We start from the raw sequence: 23,936 nt of genomic DNA on the forward strand, positions 1-23,936 counted from the left end.
GATATTTGCCGAGATGAAACAAAACGAAAAAATGACGACGTTTGAATGAGTTTTTTTTTTTTTTTTGCTTTAAACAACCTAAGCTGTTTCTTTGCGCTTTACTGGTTTATGCTACTCTAACTGTCTGGCAGGAAAATCTTTATCTGGTTAGCAAGCTTTTATAATTAAAGTCAACAGTTTAGCGTATATACATCATTTTATATTTAAAACATACATTATTGCAACTGCACTTTCGGTGGCGAGGCATTTTTATTAGGTGGCGGCTCCTTTAAGAGCGCAAGCATTCCGAACCCCGCTATGACGTCAGAGCAGTAGACGCTGGCCGAAAGTCGCGAAGGGCCAGTGCTCGTCTCACAGAGGAGTAGGGTTGGAGCGCATGCTATTCTCTTCTTTTTAATTCAACATTTGTGTTTTTAACTCGCTTGGCGGCGCTTTCGAAAAGCCCGTGACACTTCGAAGTCGTCTAAACTTGAAGTGGTTTTATGTAAGTCGCCTTTTTAACTCTCTGAGCCCTGAATTGGTGGGTCGACCCTCGACATAGATATTAGCTAGCTTAGCTAGTCACCAAGAAACCGAAATAACGGCGCATCAGCGGGTCTGTTTTATCGCTTTTAAACGTAGTTTATGTGCCTGGAGTCGAGCTCTCTGAGGCAAATCTTCGCCTTGGGTGTTGCCAAAGAAAGACTGAAGTTCGGGCGAAGTAGCTAGTTGTTGAAGTTAGAGAAGAAAAGAGGTGGGAGATGTTGACTAACGCCAACAGTCCGCCGAAGTTTCCAAACCAGCAGCAACAGCAACAACAGAATGCAGCCCAATTAACAAGGGGGAAAGTCTCACTTCAGATCAAGAAAAATGCCATAACTGACGACTACAAGGTCACTAGCCAGGTCCTGGGGCTGGGCATCAATGGCAGGGTTCTGGAGATCTTTCACAAGAGGAGTGGGGAGAAGTATGCTTTAAAGGTAAAATTGAGACACTTATAAATCTGCTCTTGTAAGTCACATTATGAACATGATTCAATCGAGGACATGTCTTTGTGATTATATGTAACGTTAATAGTAATAACACACCTCAGCGTTGTTTTCTGGGTTTTAAAAGGACCGACTACCCACTCTCATATTCATATAGTCTCAAATCAGTGTTTTATTCTTCATTTGGAGTGTTTTCCCCTGTAGAGTATGTTTAATGGATTTAATAGTAACCAGGTAGGCCTTCTGCAGGTGTTCTTCCAGGGTACACAGTGATTTGCGAGTGAGTTAATCATTCATTCTAGGAGCACAATGGAAATTGGACAGCCATCTGTTTTATTAAGAACCAGGTGGCAGGTTCCTGTTCCAGCTGGCCTTTGATATTAACGACTGTATAGGGCAGCATGGCTCGGATGAGAAGGCAGATAATGACATAAGACATTCCACTTCCATCAGGAGGAGTGTTTAGATTCATTTAGACTGACGCTAATTCACTCACAGTTACGCGAAACAGGAAGGTGATTCTTGTTTTGGTCAGGTGATTGTGGGATGGGTGTGACCGTTGACTCCGTAGTGAATCGTGTTGAAGCTGCCATGTGATTTTCTTTTGCTTGTAGCAGGTTGACACCAGCATTGGCCTGTATTTGGTTGACTCGGATTTAGTTGTTTAGAAAGTTACCAACATATTTTCAATTGGGAAGTTTCCACTAAAAAAAGTCACATGCTTTTTAGAGAACAAACGGGTTACATCCTAAAATGACCTGAAGTTATCAGGTGTCATTTAGGCTATATGGTTTGGGCTTAGTTCTCCTGCCCTCAAGTTGTTCCAAACCTGTATGAATTTCTTTCAGCTGTTGAGCATTAGATATTTTGCAGAATGTTGGTAACCAAACAGTGGAGAGTGAGTAAATGATGATAGAATTCTGTCTAGCTTATGACATTGTCTTCAGATGATTTAAACGCTTAATTTTACAGACAGAAAAAACTACAGATTTAACATGAATGTTCCATAATCAAAAAAAAAAAAAAAGCAGCACATTTTACTTAACTTGGACCCTTGGTTTATACAGGTTGCACCTGCATTTAGGTGAATTATGACCTATTTTTCTTTGTTTTTCTGAAGTTTAGTGTCTTATTTTTTTCTTTGGAAAATAACGAAATATAAACCTATTGGATATATATATAAATAAAACTATTATATAATATATTAACTATGTAATTTATTTGTCCATAACTGTACATCATAATGAAATAAATTATCAAATGGTTTCCATGTTAGTAGTTGTCTTATGTGAAGTGTTGTCAGTTAAAGTTAAAAGCCAGCCAACAAGACTTGGGGCAAAATGTATGTCTCAAAGGTCAAAACAATCCACTTCTGCGGTTGTCCTCTTCCCACTCACAGTCTGTGCTGCTATAGCAGCAGAGTAGAAATGCAGAGGTGTTCATTTACTCCCTCTTAACATTTGTTTGGTTGAGGTCTTTTTAGAGCCATTCATTATTATGGTGAAGTTGAACATTATTTCTCCTCCTTATTGAAGGGGACTACTGTAAGATCCAGCATTTGCTTTTTTCTTCAGCTTGGTGGGATAGGATGCTTATCTGTTGAAGGAAAGCCCTGTTGATCTTCCAGGGCCTCTGATGATGTCAGCACCCCTGGCTGGCTTTCTGTCATCGTGCTTGATCTCTGTGCTCTCCGGTGACAGATCTGGCTCAGCCCCGCATTCATCACTGCCACACAGCTTGGCTGTTTTTAGCTGCAGAAGAGCATTGCATGCTTGTGGGAGACAGGAAAAGAGTGAGGGTCTATAAAGCATGAGATAAATAATGGCTGATAGTGGTTTGGAGAGTCCGTTAATGATCTGTGTTAGGGACATAGACATTCAACCACCACTGTGATTTAGTGTTTGTGCGTCAGGATGCCTTTGATCCGTATGTCTCGGGGAAAACGAGTCATAGCTGACCTGCCTGTTAGTAATATTAATTTGACCTGAGGAGCACAAAGGAACATAATTTTGTTAACAACATTGCATTTCCTTGTGTACATGTTTGGGGAAATTGGCTTATTTTTACCTAGAAATGAGCACATTTCCTGATTTCATATATCTGGAATTTCAGCTTGATCCACCAGTATCATCGTTTTTTGTAACTGGATGCATGAGGAAGAAAAAACAATCTTGTTTCAAGCCAAGGAATAATTAGCTTTGAGGGCTCATGTTTGTTAGACTGTGATGTTTAATTCATGAACGTGCAGGATCTGTAAAGTCTGCGATCAAAGTCATCTGCCCTTCTGACTTAAATGCAAAATTCTATCAAATGTCTGTCGGGAACACATTTGCAAGAAACCACAAAAAAGAAGCCCCTCTAATAGGGCTGCACGATTAATCGAATGCGTGTATTGTCAGTAAAGCCGGTTCTGTAATCGGCAGTAAATCTCCATCATATGCTTTCAGATGGAGCAGCATTTACTACACGGAGCCATAGTCCACTGACAGGTTACGCCAAAAAAATGCAGACGATATTATTGCACGTTTATGAAATCAAAGAAATCGTTTGCGATAATGACAGCTGTTTGCGTAGCTTCTCAGTAGGGCTGCACGATTAATCGCATGCTATTGTCTTGCGCATCTCGTCAGTAAAGCCGGTTCTTTGATTAGCGGTAAATCTCCATCACCTGCTTTCAGATGGAGCGGCATTTAATACACGGAGCCGTAGTTCACTGACAAGCCAAACAAAATCGCGTTCATTATCGCTGATCAATCGCATTTGATTATGAACGCGATTTTGCGTGGCTTATCATTGAACTACAGCTCCATGTGCGCATGATAATCGAATTCGATGTAATTGCACAGCCCTACTTTGTTTTGCAGATTTGGCTTTCTTTGTGATTTATAAAAAATTTTTGCCACATGGTGTCTGTTCTTAGATGCTTGTTTGTGGCTTTTATTTTTCCTGTCCATGGGATCTGTAATACTCTAAGGTACATCTGAGTATCTTACCTAAATGTCTTACTTATGGCAAAATATCAGAGTATGATATTATATCACTGCATTACAATAGAAAAGATTTTGACTTGCTGCATTTTAATCAGTAACTTTACTGATAGCTCAGAAAGTGACTTTCATTGAAGTGTTAAAGTAAATCAAATTATTAATTAGAGTTGAGATGTAGAAGGAAAGCCCTGTTGATCTTCCAGGGCCACTGATGATGTCAGCACCCTGGCTGGCTTTTTGTCATCATGCTTGATCTCTGTGCTCTCTGGTGACAGATCTGGCTCAGCCCTGCAAAAGCAATGCAGTTTTTAAGCACAGAAACATTACAAATATCACGTCAACCTTTTGGTTTAAGTAAATGAGAGCTGTAAAGTACACCAATACAATGAAGACAACAGGTGCTGTGTAGGGGTGGGCAATATTACCGTTAAATCTCCATCACCTGCTTTCAAATGGAGCAACATTTAATACACAGAGCCGTAGATCACCGACAAGCTACGCAATGTTGCGTTCATTATTGCAGATGAATCTCCTTTGATAATGAACGCGATATTGTGTAGCCTGTCAGTGAACTACCGCTCCTTGTATTAAATTCCGCTCCATTTGCAAGCAGGTGATGGAGATTTAGCGCTAATCATGGAACCGGCTTTACTGAGGAGATGCGCATGACAATCGCATGCAATATATCGCCCAGCCCTAGTGCTAAGTTATATCCTCCCAATAGGATATAACTAATCATCATGATTTTTTTTTTTTTTTTTTTACGATTCTTTGTCATGTTGGTTTTACTATTTTTGTCTGAGCAGTACAGCCAAACTAATTTCCCTATTATAAAGACAAATCCTTTTGAGGTAACAAAATATAAAAAGAATGGTGGATATTTAGGCCAAAGTGGGCGAAGATGAAAATCTTTGTCATTACTTTATCTTTATTAAAAAATAATAACAAAGATACACATTACAAATTCCCAATATACAAATAAAACAAACAGTGTTAAATTTACTTTAAATTTAACAGAAAAAGAAAAAGTGCACGTCAGAAAACGTGCACGTCAGACCAGCGCGTGAATGAAAAGTTTAACTGGCAAGGCTTTAAAACACGCGCAAATAATGTACTTTTGTGATTGCGAATAAGTGCAGTGTCCCGTGAGAGTAACTCTACTGCTGAGTTAACACTGAATGGATATGGCATTGTACAGTACATAGAGATAGTCATATCGCACACACCTACCTCCCAAATTGGTTGTGTTTTTGGAGCAAAGGCAAATGACAAACATTCACATGAAGTAACCCTGAATCAGCCTGATTTGGGTTGAATGTGTTCCTAGAAGCTAGACCTAGTCTTAGTCTGTCGAATAGATTACAGTCTCAGACAAAATGTCAAATGTTATTCTTATATACTTCATGTATCATGTCATGTGTCACCTGGGCTCAATCTTAAGGATTTTTTTTTTTCTACTGGCCTAGTCGGGCCAGTGGTTAAAATTTTTACTTGCCCTGCCAACATTGTCACTGGCCCTGCCACAAAAAATAAAATAGTTGCTGTTATCATTGTTTTTGTTATTTTGTATTCCAATAAATAAGCTAATATGACACCAATATTTTAGATACCAATTAAATAGATACCAATTAAACTTTACAATTCTAAATTTCAATTTTGATACCACAGCAAAAACCACTAGCTATAAATAAATAGAAAGTTCAAACATTATTAAAGACAAGTGAACCTCCAGTAAATAAGAACACATGAACAAATTACAAGTAAAAGCACAATTAAATATAGGCCTATAGCTCAAAGATAGAAATGAAATGATGCCTTAGGTCTTTATGTTTTTAGTACAGGAATCGAAACGTCACATAAAATAACATTTGCATATTCTTTACTCTGCACCTTTTATGTTTCAAAGCCATTTGAGACTAGAGGCAACCACTGCATTTTAGTCATGAATCGATCAAAACAACAATGTGCAATCTTTGATTTATATTAGACTCTATAATTTCTAAATCTGAAGCAAAAACAGAATGGTCTGACTTTTAAAATTATTCTGCATAATTCATTGCACGAAACGGAAACAGCAGTTGGGCTGAGTGAGATGCAATTTCACTCTCTGATAGCAGGTGGCGCTTAACAGCAATAATGCAGTGTTTCCTTGGTTACCAGTGTTAAACACAGCAGTGCTGTGTGAATTAACACTAAATGCGTTTTATGGAGGAAAGATGAAAAGAAAACCATGTAAACTTTTCTGAAATAATAATAATAACAATGTAATATTTGCAGTTTGTGTGCAAGCACGGAACAGAAGATAGTCTGAAATAAAACACAAAAAATGTCCGGTCGATCCGTGCAACTGTACTCCACTGTATAAATTAAGGAATAATTGACGACGGGCCGTTGAATTATTAGAAAAATAATGCACACCCGAGGTGGTGATGCGGCCACGACGCGAAGCGGAGTGGCCGTTACACCTCGGGTGTGCATTATTTTTCTAATAATTCAACGGTCCGGAGTCAATTATTCCGCTTATACTACGGTTGCCACACCTCAAGACATCGATCAGATTATATATTTCAAGGGATTCGTCCGGTTTTTCTACTTAAATCGCTATTGTGAGTAGGATTATTTCTTCCGCATCTCATCCAACGACTCTTTTGCTAGTTCCAAAACGTCATTTTAAAGCTGGCAATGGAGGCTTGAGCCGTTGATAGCAGACTAATGCAGTTAATAATGAAGTTATTAGAAAGAGAGAGACAGAGACACAGAGAAAGAGAAACAGAGAGAGAGAGAGAGAGAGAGAGAGAGAGAGGTACATGCCAATAAAGCTTTCTGAATTGAATTGAATTGAGAGAGAGAGCTTGTATGAATTAGGCTACCTCTGTGTGTCCCTCAACAGTGTTCTGAAGCACCGTCTCTAAACTGTAAGTCTGCTTTAAGATGCAGCGCTGTTATTACCTCGCTAGTGAGAAATGTCATGTGTAGCCTTTAAGTTGCTACACTAGGCTAACTGATAAAATCGTCAGGGCAGCGCTGACAACGATGCGAAGTGATATGGAACTGTAATGCGGTCAAGAAAGCTGCCTGGAACTACGTTCGCCGTGCGTTTCCCTGAAAATAATTGCACACCTCAGAACGTTCGTCAGCCAATCAGATTCAAGCATTCAACGGCCCCGTAGTATAAATATAGATTAATCATTGTTAAATCTACAAAGTTACTTTGCAAGACGGGTGTTTTGACGTGGGCTACATTTGCATGTATTTACCCATTCAGGCAGCTTGCGTGTGTCAGAGACGCTGCTGTCTGTGCGTGCGCTGTTCACACAGAACACAGCGCGCGAGTAGTGAATGGAGTTGTCTTTCTTGCCCGAATGCTTTTTAATCGCTTTAATTTTTAAATTAAAAAGGGTTAAAAACACATGCAAGTGATAAACTTTCGTGACTAAGCTGCAGTGGCCCGATCGCGCAAGTGACTAATCCGTCTACTGTCCCGAGCGTCCGTCACGCTGGCCCCGGGCCATCGGGCACTCCTTATTGTCAAGCCCTGTGTCAGCCTGTGTTGCTTCTGACTTCCTACTGTTATGATTCAAGTTTATTTCTAACACGGTCTTGTGATAAGGCAATTAATGTGTTTATCATTGCTATCATTTTCTATGTTTTATTTTATGCAGTGCCCCCTGAGCAATAGGACGAGAAGTCTTCTCTGTTGTATCATCATGCCCTGAATCTTACTTCTAAAATCAATCGAGGGAACTGTTTATTTTAAAATCTTCATAAAGAAAGGCTAGTGATCTTGAAGTTGTCATTGCTTGCAATTATGTAACATTTGTCGTTTGAAATAAGCCTAATTTTCTTTTTTTTTTCTTTTTTCTCTCTCAGTTTCATGATTTCCCACAGTGTCACTATTAAAATGTTGAACTTTCAGTGGTTTACAATTTTTAGTTTGTCACTTGTTTCCTGTGCTATAACCACAATGAGGTCAGTTTTAAACTGCTTCAGCGGTGGTTGCTTCAGCTTGCCCTTCATCAACCTGTCACAAAAGGGAATGTACATGTCAAGAGACATGTAAACTTGTTTACACAAGCCTTTTAAAACACTTTGGAATGATCAGAAGAATGTGGTTAAATGCTGGAATACACTACACAATTTTTGCCCTGAGATTTACAGTTTGGTTAAGTCAACACTAGCTGCTGAAAATCCGAGCCAGTCTGCATATTTGAATTGACAGATGTCATAGAACATTGCATAGTGTAAGGTGGTCACAGACTCCTTTTGATTCAGTCCAGTCAGAGGATATCAAACATGTTTGATATTTTGAGTCTGTTTTAGAACATATTGTTTTCATTTGTCATGCATCTCCTACCAACAAGGCGCAAATTTTTGCGGGAGTTTGTTGTATGACGACTTTAAAGTCTGAAAGTGTCTGATCCTCAGTCATTTAGTTTATGATGGCCAGTTTTTCCTCTGTGACTGTTATAAAATCAGTAAGTGTATGATGCCCTGTATTTTAAGATCTGTTCAGTTTTTAAAAGTCGTGTTGTGTATTCCAGCCTTTAATCTGATTCTGGAATGTTATACGTAATCTATGCTAGAAAGGCAATGACAGTTCTTTGAGGGAAAAAAAAAAGCTTGTGATGCAAGGCTCAATGGAGTGTCCTTACACCCTCTTAAACAAGGAAGTCATGTGATTCACCCTCCCTGAATGCTGTTTAAAATTGGTTTCACTTTATATGATCTACAAACCGCAAGTATTGGGCATTTATCTAATATTAAAAAAACAACAACAGTGTCCATTATTGTTTATTATAAACGAGTTCTTTGAATGCTGAGATGCTTTTAGTAAAAGATCAATCTTTATTGCAGCTCTTCTGTTAACCCCTATATATGTGCCATCAAAGACTTTTCTGTTCATTCATAATTTGTGGTTAGCAACAGGCAGTCTTTCTGGCTTGTTGGAAGTGGAAATAAACATGCTTTTGTTGCTTTAATTGATATGATAAACAAATTTACAAGAAACAAGATATCAGACAGAGTATGGACTTCAAGGTGCAGCTCGGATTCATAATGTTTTACTAGATTTATTAGCTGATCTTAACTAAGATAATTGAAGGAGTGAATTATCCAGTCATAACCGATATCTGAGGATGAGGGCTAAAAGGAAGTAGGCCAACTTTTTATTTTTCATTCCTTTTTCCTTGTACATGATTTTTATTTTTGTGCGTATGTGCATGTAATGTTTGTATATTACAGCATATTTATTGTGATATTCAGCTATTGATAAATAATTGTGATGCGATCTAGGAAAACCCAACATATGGTGAAATTTGACCTTTTTAAGGTTTTGATATCGATGCTGGGTTCAAGCCCTTTCCAAAACTGTTTTTATTTTGTCCATAGCTTGACCGTAATGAAAGTTATGGCTATCTGAAGTTGGCTGATGTCTATGATTTTCAGGAATGGAATTTTGAGAAAAACGGGTTTACACAAACAGACTAACGTTACCCTGAAGAGGAAAGTTTTCCATTGTTTATCATGGGCATAGTCTCTGAACTTTTGATCACCCCTTGTTTGTTTAGATGGCACGAATAGTGTACCTCAGAAAAGCGAGCGCAGCGCAACTGTTTGCGCACCTGTGCATATACAGACTGTCATCGGACTCCCCTTTAGTAACTGCATCATCCAATCCTTCATCTCTGGATGTGAAATAGTCTATTATAACATCATTTTAGGCACTGACAATGCCAAGATTGAGCAGACTGAGACGAGCAAGATCGTTTAATTGAGCAGCTACTTCAAACAGTGTTGTTTTCTTGCGCTCCGCCATCTCACAATATTAAAATGAATAATAAATAAATAAACTTTGTGTGCTGTAGTTTACACAGGACTGGTGGGAAATGTGCATTGATGTTTTCACATGTCTGTATTGTGGCTGTAATGATATTTATATTAAGTGATGGTTGCTATGGTGTTCTTTAGCCTAAAGTAAGTAGTGGAAAAGCCACCTGGTATTTTTGCATTTGGTCTCTGTGTTTGAAAGTCATTGACTTTGTTACATGAAAGTTGTTTTAGTGTTGCCCTGCTGGCATATGGCTGCTCTTCCTCTCTGTATCTGACATTGTTGACTGTTAAAAGTTATTTTTCTAGTAGTACACCGACCCCAGAGCCACAACTGTGGCTAAATAGGCAAATAGCTTAATTTTGAAATGTACTTGTTTTAATTGTACATTGTATTGTTTGTTTTGATGTATCCATCTTATTTATTAAAATGTTTTTTTCTCTGTATGGCAAAATGACTTGTTATATTTTAACATTTTGACCGTGGCTTTGTGGTAGGGGTGTGCGATATGACTATTTTTGATCGTGGACTATAAAAATGTCTCCCAAGATCTGCTTTTGAAGAAATATCGTAGTATCATTCTACAGCGCACATTATATCAGCTGCAGGTCTGGCGCCGGCGTATCAAGATACTGTACAACGCCACATACATATGTGTTAACTTAGCGGTGGAGTAACTCTGAGACACTGCACTTATTCGCAAATCACAAAAGTATATTATTTGCGTGTTTTAAAGCCTTGCCGGTAAAACGTTTAATTCACACGTTGGACTGACGTGTGCTTTTTCTGAGCCCGTACACCTGAAGCGCACGCACTAAAAAGCCGGTCTAACAGCGCCTGATTAAAAAAGTAAAGTAAAGTAAAGTCGTGACGTATTGTCAAGTATGGTGACCCATACTCGAAATTGGTGCTCTGCCTTTAACCCATCCAAGTGCACACACACAGCAGTGAGTAGTGAACAAATCCACACACACACACACACACCGTGAACACACACCCGGAGCAGTGGGCAGCCATGCTGCGGCGCCCGGGGAGCAATTGGGGGTTCGGTGCCTTGCTCAAGGGCACCTCAGTCGTGGTATTGAGGGTGGAGAGAGCGCTGGACGTTCCCTCCCCCCACCTACAATCCCTGCCGGCCGGGGGCTCGAACTCGCAACCTTTCGATTACGAGTCCGACTCTCTAACCATTAGGCCACGACTTCCTCCCTTACTCAACTAAGTTATCGTTTGCGCTAATACTAGGGATGCTCCAATCAGGATTTTTGCAGCCGATACGGAGTACCGATTTCTTGTCATGGTGATCGGCCGATTCTGATGCTTCAAGCTTTATATGACACATGTAATATTGTTATATAAATAATCACAAAAATAATTCCTTATACAGTGAACATTTTAATATTCCTTTAAAATGGTGTTTATGCATAACATTATGTATATCAGGGATACTTAATATAAGACCAAAATAAATATTTATAGCCTTCAGACTTGACTTGACCTGAAATGACTCCAGACTTTACTCGAGGAAAAGGACTTGTGAATATTTTAAAAGCAACTCAAGTCTTTTATCCTTAATTACTTCTTCTAAAAGTGCATCCAACTCGTAGTACAAAACTCGTGATATTTCTAAAAAAATCATATGATATTTTTTCCATATCGCCCACCCCTACTTTGTGGTAAAGGAATCAAGTACTAATGCGCAACCTCTGTGTGTATGCTACTACTTTTTTTCCCCATATTATAGTAGTTTTAGAAGTGACATTTTGAAATGTTAAAAGTGGCATCTCACATGTCCCGCAGACACTTTTTGTTTTAAAGATAAAGGGTTTTTACTCTGGGAGTCCAGTCTAATGAATATGAAATCAGCTTATTAGACTTTGACATGAGCAGTCTCCTGTGTGGCCCTTCCTCCATTTCCATTGAAGTTAATTGACCACATCCACTAAGGAGTTTCCCATCTCTCAATTTGGCAGGTGGAAAACCCCTAAGGGAAAAGAGATGACTCGGCCAAACAGAGAATCATGACTCTATCATTAGATTAGTGATGGTGATTTACATCAAAATGTCATCTGATAACGCAGGGAAATTACATCAGCAAAGTGTCAAATTTGGTAGCAGTTTTCAGATCGCACTTAAAAGAGGTGTGAGAATCAAATGGGTCAGTGTAGTGAGCTGTAACATCGCTACACACAGCTGCACAGTCAACTGGAGGAAGTGGGGACAGGATGTTTGGCGGACTTGTAGAAGTGAAACTTCCAACTGTCATATGCATTCTTTTACATGCAAGGACACCCAGTGGAGGAATCTTGTATTGTGAAGAGTGACACTTCGTGGCCACATTTGCTCTCTTTTTTCATGAATAATAGCACTTCATTTAAACTTGATTGTCAGCTACAGGGGTCTTCCTTATTAGCTGTTCCTGAAATTGTTCCTTTTTCCCTTCATAGCTCAGTGTTTAGGATATGAGCCATTTCATGCTGTAAAACATGTTTAAAGTTTGTTTGCATGTTTTTGATTTTATTGTAAAACATTTATTCATGCAGATGTTATTTTTTATCACCCAGTTATATTTAACAAAAATCGATTTGTTACTTCATATATTAATATAAAAATAAGTTTATATTGATCTTAGGGCTGGGCGATTTTATCGATTAATTCAAATTTAATGTTTTGCCACGATTAAATTTTTTAGAAATTGAAGAATCGTGATTTTGAATAGAAATATTAATAAACGTTAGAATTAGACAAAAACAAAAAGTGGATTCCATTGCAAAACAAAAAATCCACATCCAGGCACTCGCATAGCAAGAGAAGTACAAAAACGTTTATTAGACGAAGCTACATATTAAAAAACACCTGGTGTTTTTTTTAGAAAATGTAGCGGTCTAATAAAAGTTTTTGTACTTCGCTTGTTATGTGAGTGCCTGGATGTGGATTTTTTGTTTTGCAATGGAATCCACTTTGTGTTTTTGACATTTTGTTCCCGTTTTGGAGCACCCATAGTCTCGCTTGTGATCACTTGACGCACCCCTGGTCTAGATCATTTTCTTCATTAGAGTTAGACGCTTTGACAATATACCTGTGATAACAGTAAAGAGAAAAGAACGATCCAACTGCATGTCGGCGCACGTGATTAACCGCTCACGTGTGATGTGCTCTGTTAAGGACCATAAAAATTGTGCTAAGCGCCATTCAATCAGAATGCGCTTTTGTGTTGATAAAGATGCGACATGGGCAGTAGGTAAAACATGCAAGAAGATGGGAGTGATCTTCTTTTAACTTGAGTGCAGTGTTTTTAGACTACTGTTTCATGCATGAGATGCTGCAAGAGACGCGAGCGCAAAAAACACATCCATGCTTACACAGAAAAAACAATGGGAAAGCAGCGTAATCGAATAAAAAATCTTGTAAAGAACTACTACTGTATGTCTGATATTTTATGGTGGCAGACTGAAAGCTGCTGTTGTTTTTACAGAACATTTATAGTTAATAATAGTCTACTGGTGTTATACCTTCAGTCATTTTGAATTTGAATTTCCTTGACTTTTGAATATTTAAAAAAAAAAAAGCATTTTCCTCGTATTTGGTGTTGTCACGGTACCAAAATTTCAGTATTCGGTACCGATACCAGTGAAAATCCACGGTTCTCGGTACCAAAGCAAAACACAAAAACATGCTAATTAAAAAACATACTATTTTTATTAATAAAATCATACAAAAATAAAATGTACAAAAATCAATGCCATTCTTTATATTTATTTAAAATTGTGTTTCAAGTTTTTTTCGCAAGTAGTAAAGTATGAAAAACAGTATACAAGTTTCACCCAAATTTAATTTCTTTTAATTTATGAAATGTTTTTTTGACGGGTTGTCTTGAATACGTTTACATTTCTGTGTGTGTGTGTAGCTATATGATACGACACTGGCTTTACTCGAATTAAACTTTAAAATGCTTGTGAAGTGACTGGAGATGTTTATGTATTCATGTCCTCATTGAGATGGCAGATGCTGAAATCACAGCGAGCGTCAGGCGCGCTTCAGTGTATGTAGTAAAAATAAAAACGCACGTCTGCTCCATTCATTCATACAGAGACACGCAGAACTACTTTTGCGGCTTAATATTTACAGATACTAGTCCATATCGCGACTTGATTTAAGTGTAATGGCCTACTTTTGATTAATTCATCCAGACTTTGACAAATTCTGTGACATTCCGTGCTAAGCTGTAAATTCCGTTTTTATAACTGTTTTTATAATGTGGGTGTTTCCTCTTAATATTAAAGATCCTAGTAAAAGTAATTCAAAAAGCATATTAACCCTTAAAAGAGGTCTTAACCTGTTAGCCAGCACCCCCCCCATTTTGGGCCTCACAGGTGAAAATGACCTACCTAAATTAAAATGGTAACAGTTCCTGACAATAGTGTGCTACACACACAATTTAGGTATCTTTGGAAAGAAGACACTCTAGGCTTTACTATCCATCATCCAGAGTTGATAATACTCAAAAAGATAAAGTTATAGACACTGACGTGCCTTAAATGTTTTTTCCTCACTGAATGTTTTTTTTTTTTTTATATATACAAATACATTAAATAAATCCTGGAGCAATCCAGAAAAGTAATGGGTTCCTGCAACCTCGAGAGATTCCTGCAATCATTTTTCTGAGAATATTTCTAGTCCCCCCACCACACCGTTTGAGGAAAACAATCACCAAATGTTTTGCAGAATTATACCAACTATTTTAGTCATCATAAATACTCCTGCATAGTTTTTCAGTTATAAAATAGACAGAATTTTAGACACCATATAAGTGATTTATTTGAGCACTAAAAAATAATTATTTTAGTAATAAAAAAGGAAAAAAGAAAAAAATAGCTTTGTATGCATTACATTCTCAAGTGTATATACTCTGATTGCCAGACATAAACTGATATTGCCACACATGGTCATACAGTCGGTAATCACACGCTGATGTGCGTCCATACAGATGACAGGGTTTCCGCGGAGTCATAAAAAGTCATAAAACGTCTTAAATTTAATAAGAATTTTAGGCCATAAAAAGTCATAAAAACGTCCGGATTTTGCATAAAAGGTCATAAATTACATTTAGCCACATCTTAAATTGATATGCTTGTTCATTCATTGGTTCTACCATCGCCTGCCACCCCCCCCCCCCCCCCCCCCAAGAAAATGCGCAGGCGGCATACATTTGTTTCGCCTGTTGTAGTTCTGTCTGAGCGTTCCAGAACTACAAGGTCCATGTGGCAGTGCAGCAAACAGACTTGTCATTAGGACTTTCACAGAAATCCGCGCGAAGTAGAAGCTGTCTAGTTTAGGCATAAAATCCTTAGTTGCATGCAAAGTCAGAATATATTAAAAAAGACCTCGTCTTGAAAAGTTGAGGAGGAGTCACCATTAAAGGGGACGAACTGAGAAAAATGTAGACAGACACTGACTGACTGACTTTGGAAATTAATGCCATAAAATTATTGTTACTTTACAATGTTACAATTTACAATTGTTAAGTGTTGTTCCTGTGTTTGAGTTATTGTCTGAAGTTATTTTTCGTAATTCGTGTAGGTCATAAATTTAAATCATAATGGTCATAAAAAGGTCTTAAAGTCTTAAATTTGACTGACTAAACCCTGCAGAAACCCTGAGATGATAATCATGCAGATACAGCCACATTCACGACAACGCACATATGAGAAATGTTGAAGAAAAAAAGTTATTTGTGCAAAAAGGCGATCGCTAAGTACCGCCCCCATCAGATGACAGGTGCGTCACAGCGTGCGTCACGCACTGTCATGAGAGAGCGCCAAATTCAAATAAACAATATTCCGCGTATCTGTGACATTTTTTTTTTTTTCAGTGGATGGGCTCATTCTGTTTGTAACACTGTGCTACAACACAGTGTTGTTGTTTTTTTTTACCACCAAGACACTGTTTTTGATCGTAATTTATTCCATAACGGACACAAACAATAACTCTCCAGAAGAAATGAAACGTAAACAAAGGAATATCCATCCATATTACAACGTTATTGTTTCGTTGGACTAAAAGTGCTCTATGGGATGTTGTTCTGTGGACTAGGGCTGGGTATTGGCAAGAATCTGGCGGTACGATACGTATCATGATACAGAGGTTGCGATGCGATATATGTAAGCCGATATATTGGGATATTTCTTATTTTAGGAATAGGATATATATTTTTTAGGAAAGCTGTCATTAAGAACACACCACCATATGCAAACCTTAGCAAAAAAATTAATAAAAATAGTTTAACCAGAACACACTGGGATCTGCATTTGCAATAAACAGTCCCTATAACATTCAACATTATTGAACCACTTTTTGTGCAGTACGAGTAAAGGGGGAATTATTCAAGTGCTTGCATGATTCTTTAGTTAAATGTATGTATAAAATGTATTTTATAAAAAGATAAAAATATATATTTATAGACTCTACTTTAAAGGTTCACAGTTTAAGTTTACAATTGTGACATGCAATGTCATAACAATTTGATCTGAACAAAAAATTGCATCTTTTTAATATCAATGAAAAATAAAGTGCTTGCAGGATTCCTAAAGAAAACAAAACAATTGTAAAACAATCAAATAAATACAGATGTTAAACATTCTCAGAACTTTTCAACTTGGATTTCACAGGTTTTTCAGTTTGTATTTATGTTCTGTGTAGAATCGCCGAGACCGCGACGCGAGCACCGCCCCAACTGCACAAAACGCCCCCGAATTACAAGAGAAAGCTGCAGCTGCATAGCGACTCTACCTCCCGCATTACTCGCGTGTATCGATATTTTCTTACACCCCTACTGTGGACCCTTGCCTTTCTAACTAAACCGGGATTTCAGCAGTGGACGCGTTTGTGACTCCTTATTACAATGTATCTGGTATGTTCTGCTTTTTTGGGAAGTTGTGGCCTAATGGTTAGAGAGTCGGACTCGTAGTCCAAAGGTTGCGAGTTCGAGTCTCGGGCCAGCAGGATTTCTTATAACATTCCTTATAAGCTTTCCATCGAAAAACAGCGGTCGATGCTTCAGAATGAGATATAGTTATAAATCACTACATTATCATATTTGGCAACTGGAAAAATGCAACTATACAGCAGTGATGATTTGGGTCTTAAGTATGACAGCATGGTAAATAAAAAAAAATAAAGAATATATATACATATATAATGTGTGTGTGTGTGTGTGTGTGAGAGAGAGAGTACGGTAAAACAGGAAAAATTACGCCTGTAATTTCAAAGTGAAGGCTTATAATAAACCCCACTCTTAAAAGCACTCTTTTATTTCTGTCTTGGACAACCAACCAATCAAAGTCTTCAAAAGACTGCGTCATAGCTAGCAACGGGGTCAGCCCCGCCGCCTCACTAAGATAAAAATTTTTGTCTTTTCCTCGCTCAGAGTTACTCTCAGATTGGTCCTGAATCACTTTTAAGCTAAGACTCCTAGTTAAATTTTTTTAAGATGAATTAGGAGCTCTCTAAAAGGATTTTTAGAATCTTTAGGAATACGGGCCCTTGTCTTGCATTAAGCATGCAAAATTACTCAACCTTGTAACACTGTAATCAGTGCACATTTAATTTCATTTCACCTTATTGATTTCCATTCTTTTCCAAAAGGTCAGTGCATGATGTTTGAATTCTCTATTGGTCAAGCTTCACAGGTCAGAGTTCAGCGAACTAAATGCACAGTGAAACTTCCCCTCATGTGCTTGTTCTTCTGTTTTTCAGTGTTTCCATATGTATGAATGGAAGCTCTCTAGTGTGACAACCTTGTATGACCTATTAAAGAGTAGGGTTGGGCAATATGGCCAAAAAAATTCACACAATTTTTCATACTTTTTACTTACTTACTTTTACTTTAGTCATTTAGCAGACGCTTTTGTCCAAAGCGACTTACAAATAAGAAAAAGTAACTAAAACTAAAAAGTTACAACTCTATAAATACTATCTACCCACATATTTAAGAAAATAAAGAAATTAAATAAAATTAACACATGCATATAACAACAACATTTCAATAATAAACATATCAATGAAAAAATTAAATAAAAAGCTACTACTATCCCTTGCCGGTGTCCCTGCCCGGTGGAGTCGCACGGTAGAGTCGATGGTCTTTACACTCTTTGGTCTTCACACTAAGAGGGCTTCACACGACGACTGCCGCGACCGCTGCCGCGGTATAATAACCTTCATTATACCAATCTAACAAATGATCATTTCAATTCAGCTGGACCCACTTTCCTGTTTATCAACTACAAATGGCCAAGCAAGTGCACACACTGACAAGATACACGATACAGTACGAGACCAAACGCGATTTCAGCAACTCTCATCCTAGTAAACAAAATAAGCGTTTCCTAGCAACATATCATATATGTCATATATATATGTTTTTCATATCAGTCGATAGATAAGTATAACATGTCAAATTTATTTCTTTGAAGTCTAAAGGCAGATTTTTGGTCTTAAGTGAAAGTTGTAGAAACCAGACCGTTAATTGTGGTTTTAAACTACTCTTTATGGTCAGAACATGACTTCACATTTTTTAATTCTTTCCAGTCATTATTCCTTAACTAAAATAATAGAAAAATTCCTTTCTTAGTTTCTGCATGTTTTGAGTAATATTGTTTCAAATTATGAAACCGATTTGTGTTGCCTGACTTTGAGCAAAGTTTGCAGTGCAGGCTGCAATATTAATATTATTACTTATTTGTCTTATAGAAATGCACATTTAACAGTAGTATTAGCTTGAGACCCTCCATAGACAGCAATGCAACTGAAATGTTCCCAGGTCCAGAAACGTTGTCATTTACATTTACATTTATTCATTTAGCTGACGCTTTTATCCAAAGCGACTTACAATTGCTATATATGTCAGAGGTCGCACGCCTCTGGAGCAACTAGGGGTTAAGTGTCTTGCTCAGGGACACATTGGTGTCCGAACCCGTGTCTCTCACACCAAAGGCATGTGTCTTATCCACTGTGCCACCTCCACCCCATAGTAAATACATCGGTAAAACAGTCCATGTGACATCAGTGGCTCAATTTCATTTTTGCGACGGTACATCTTCCTGTCCGTTGTCCCTTTGATGCGGTGCAGTTGTCCTGTTCCCTTAGCAGAAAAATACCCCAAAGCATAATGTTTCCACCTCCATGTTTGGCGGCAGCATTCCTCCTCCTCCAAACACGGCGAGCTAAGTTGATGCCAAAGAGCTCGATTTTGGTTTCATCTGACCAGAACACTTTCACCCAGTTCTCTTCTGAATCATTGGCAAATTTCAGATGGGCCTGTACATGCGCGCGCTTGAGCAGGGGGACCTTGTGTAGTGTGTTACGAATTGTTTTCTTCTTGACTATGGTCCCAGCTGCCTTTAGATCATTGACAAGATCCTCCTCCTGTGTAGTTCTGGTCTGATTCCTCACCGTTCTCATGATCATTGAAACTCCACGAGATGAGATCTTGCATGGAGCCCCAGTCCGAGCGAGATTGACAGATATTTTGTGTTTCTTCCATTTGCAAATAATCGCACTAACTGTTGTCACTTTCTCACCAAGCTGCTTGGCGATGGAATGGGCTACAAGACCAGCCTTGTGTAGGTCTACAATCTTGTCCCTGACATCCTTGGACAGCTCTTTGGTCTTGGCCACGGTGGAGCGTTTGGAATCTGATCGATTGCTTCTGTGGACAGGTGACTTTTATACAGGAAACAAGCTGAGATTAAGAGCACCCCCTTTAAGAGAGTGCACCTAATCTCAGCTCCTTGCCTGTATAAAAGACACCTGGGAGCCATAAATCTTGCTGATTGATAGGGGATCAAATACTTATTTTGACTCATTAAAATGCAAATCAATTTATAATTTTTTCGAAATGTGTTTTTCTGGATTTTTTTTGTTATTCTGTCTCTCACTGTTCAAATAAACCTACCATTAAAATTATAGACTGATCATTTCTTTGTCAGTGGGCAAACGTACAAAATCAGCAGGGGAACAAATAATTTTTTTCCCCACTGTATATGGTTTCTAGGTATTTGTATGAAAAATAGTAGTTGTCTACATATGTTTAGTATGCACAAACATTATTGGTTAATCACAAAAAAATACTGCAGCTATATTCCAGAACTCCATTAATACATTTAATACATGTCTACATTAATAATACAATAAAATTTGACACACATCCCACATTTCTGCCACAACACTATGGTTCAGTTAGCGTTAATACAGTAAATTCATGATAAATGATGGCGATTTGTAGATTGAAATGCCTTCTGACTGTATCATTGGGCACCTTTTTTATGCATTTTAAATCTTGTCTAAAGGCCTTTAGTCAATAGCTACATTTACAGTCACCCAAATAATATTTTTATAATCCAAATGATGGCTCAGTCAGACTGAAAAGCCTTCCTGTAAACATCTCAAGTGATCCAATTAAGCTTGATCCAAATAAAACTGAACTGAAAGGGGTGGTGTAAACCTGAAATGTGATAAACAGGAAAAAAACAGATTGGATCCATTCTGATTGGCAAAAAATAATATATGCTAATATAATGAATGAAAGCGTGTTCCTTTTTTTGGTTATTAGAACTATAAAAACTTAATTCTGGATTTTATAAGCACCAGAAGAGCATGCTTTGTTAAATAAAGATATTTGCCTGCATAAAATGGAGTTTAGCTCAATCTGGCCCTTGACCTACAGCGGTTAAGAAAAGTTTGGTATACCCATTTTTAGGGGATCAGTGCATTCTGATACAGTTTTCCCTCTGGCAGTAATCTAGTGAATGAATAAGTAAGTTCCTTTTCTAGCAAGTTCAATTGTCGTCCATTACCTGGAGTGCCTGTAAGTGCTGTTGTGGGTTTCTGGATGACATGTTGCTTTGGCAGCAAGGGAATGAGCTCTAGACACTTTCACTTTGCACAGCTCTTCTTGAGAGTACAAGCTCAAGTGTCTGGCCCTAAACCATATGTACATCACAGGAAGAAAAGGAAGGTGTAACACATTTAAGAGCTGTAGTGACAGTAAGCATTACACTCTCTTGTCCAGGGTCTGGAATGGGATAAGAATGGAATCTGTGATAACAGGAAATCAGTTCTGAACAAATAATAAGCCTTTTATTTGTCATAGACAAAGCTCCTTTTGAGTTAAGTCAGAGGCAGATGTCTTTAATCAGATCCAGACATTTTGACACAAACATGATTACTCTGACATGTGGATGGCCAGTCATCACAATGAGCAATAGTCTGTCATCACACACAAGCATGTATCCCAAACACATACTCATCCGGGCACAAAGAGTCTTTAATACTAAAGTTAGATAGTAAGTAGCTTACAGGAGTTTGTCTGCTTAGTTCATAAACAGAAGCAGGTGGAAGATGCTGGCCCTCCACCACCTTTTGTGTGTATGTGGAGGGGATCTTTTGTACTGGGCCTCAGGAAGGTATGGGCCACATCTGCTATTCTCCCACTGAGCGGGTGAAGGCAAAACTCTGATAACAGATGGACACGATTTTTCTGCAGATGCGCTGGTGTTTAAAAAGCGGGACTAAAGAGCGGAGTTTAAGAAAAACAATTTTTTAAAAACTTTTCAAGGCGAACTCAACATTTTTGCTCATTTTAATTGAACTTGGCTCTTTATGGCATAAAGAGTATATATGCTACTTAATTGTAAGCAGATGTGAAAACTTGACCAACATATTGCAACTGAATGCGTGCATTGGCACAGTAGTGTTACCTTCCTTTAATGCTGTTAATGTTCCTGTAACACTTTATTGTAAATTTAATACAGAACTTTTATTTTTGAGTGCACTATCCCTCTACATGCACTTTAAAAAAAATTATTTCAGTTGGTCTAAAGCAAAATTAATCAATGCAATTTAAGCACTTTCTGTCAATTCTTCAATTACATTTTACTATAGAGAGACTATAGTATGACTATACAAAAAACAGCTTTTTCTCTATTAAAGCTGCTTGTAAACATATTTGGTAAGCATACAGTTTATTGCAGGTGTTTGCGTGATTCATAAAACTGAACTTGAATAGCTTTGTAAGCGAAATCAGTTTTGATTAGAACCTTTAATTGCTGTTATGATGATGATTCTATGCATGTTTTTCCCAAACATTGTGCCCCTATGCCACCGTGGGTGTCATTTTGTTTGTGTTTGTATATTTTGAAGTCTTAGCAGGTTGTTGTTTATTGTCAGGACAATAGCATGATATCAAGGGTGCTTTGGGGCTTGGCAGTGAAATCAGAGCACACTCAGCCCCACCACGTTTAATTGGAGAAAACCAACACCCTCCCCCTCTTACACGACACCACACATGACGCCACCCTTTCTTGTCTATCCCCTTCACATGCAAAACAAAGCTCTTGCCACCTGCCATATGTCCCTTCCTCCCTGTCACTCACAGTTATCCATGCCAGATTTGTTAATGGCATTTAATATCTTAGTCACAACAGTGTAATATAGATGTTACAGTTGCATTCAGGCTGGACAGGTGGTTGCCCAAATCTCTGTTCCTGTGACGCAAGCTACATGCACCAAGTGAACCTTTATTGATGCAGTTTTATTCAGTTCCCTTATTTACACAGTCACAGCATGAACACTCTTTTAACCTTTCTCAGAATGACAGTGCAAACCAAAGTTCTGGTGTAACAAATTATTTAACATTCAAGCGGCAGATAAAAGTCTTTGTTTCATTTTATTTTGACTTACATTTTTGATAGCAAAGCGAGTGCTTTTCTTTCATTTTAAAATTTAGCAATGCTTCTGTCACTTTGTAAGCTAGTGGCAATTAAATAAACTGTAACGGCACTTGGTTTTGGTGAAGAATTTTCACACTGGTGCTTAATTATCCCAAAAAACTAATTGTCAGACCGTTTTTGAGCTTTATGTCTGCTTTAGAAATTGCTTCCCACTCTGAAATGCATGACGTTTGAGAGAGATCAAACCTTGTGTTTTGTCTCAGTAGGATGTTTCAAACTTTTCTTTTTGGTCTTCACAAAAAGCAGGCATTAGTCCAGTGACAGCAATAATTGGTCTGTGTTGGCTTGGCAACACTTTCCATTCATCAGCTTGGCATATAATTACGTGTCGCCTGAACAATGAGATGTCTCACCTTACCAGACTGAGCTTTATTTTAGACCTAGATACAATACCCTGAGTGTTTTCACAACTGTCACAGCTTCTTTTCATCTTGTTCTTGCATAATGTTGGCATGGATTATGTCTGGGGAATGTTACAAGGTTACTGAAAAACAGCCACATATAGCGATTTCTGGTTGGTCCAGGAAATGGATCTTTACTGATCTCTGTCAGACAGGAGAGCCATATGTGACCCTGGACCACAAAACCAGTATTAACTCGCTAGGGCATATTTGTTGCAATAGCCCAAAATACATTGTATGGGACAAAATTATCGATTTTTCTTTTATGCCAAAAATCATTAGGATATTAAGTAAAAATCATGTTCCATGAAGATATTTTGTGAATTTCTTACCGTAAATACATCTCAACTTGATTTTTGATTAGTAATATGCGTTGCTAAGAACTTAATTTGGACAACTTTAAAGGCGATTTTCTCAGTATTCTCGGCCAAATATTGTCCTATCATAACAAACCATATATCAACAGAAAGCTTATTTATGTATAAATCTCAATTTTGAAAAATTGACACTTAAGACTGGCTTTATGGTCCAGGGTCACATAGTGTCTTTCCCCTCGATCACCCCTCCTCCTTACAAGTTAAATCAAATATATCAGTAGTTATACAAAATTATATCAAATTTATAAACTTGTCACTTTCACAGGAAATTGCATTACATCAGGAAAATGATCCATTGCTAGTTACGTATCATTATTTACTTAACTATTTATGTACATTACCAGTCAAAAGTTTATACAAAAGTTTTTATATAGTACTTTATGCAATAGCCTTGATTCAAGCAGCTTTACGGTATTAAACATGAAAAACCAGAGTCGGTGTCACTTTCAGTTAGAATTACAACTTGATTTTCTGTTATAAAGCAACTCTCCAGTGTGGAGCTAGCTAATGATAAAATATTTTTATTAGTGGGAAAAAAATAATTTCATTAAAGTGTCAGTTTGGTTTATAGAGATCAAAGCTTGATCTAGC

At 37.8% G+C, this 23,936-nt stretch overlaps 1 protein-coding gene across 2 annotated transcripts in view; it reads left to right on the top strand.

The window, feature by feature from the left end:
• The first annotated feature begins 299 nt into the window (after positions 1-299).
• Positions 300-23,936, top strand: part of LOC306857267 (MAP kinase-activated protein kinase 2) — a 35,727-nt gene continuing 12,090 nt past the window's right edge. Inside the window, exon 1 of one of the 2 annotated variants that reach the window (XM_079397119.1) lies at positions 300-959. In XM_079397119.1, the coding sequence (XP_079253245.1) occupies positions 741-959 (219 nt within the window). In that variant the 5' untranslated portion in view covers positions 300-740. The remainder of the gene's footprint in view (positions 960-23,936) is intronic. The other variant, XM_079397120.1, reaches the window with a different exon arrangement.

This window comes from Barbus barbus (genome assembly GCF_936440315.1).
Source record: "Barbus barbus genome assembly, chromosome: 37".
Classification (NCBI taxonomy): Eukaryota; Metazoa; Chordata; class Actinopteri; order Cypriniformes; family Cyprinidae; genus Barbus; species Barbus barbus.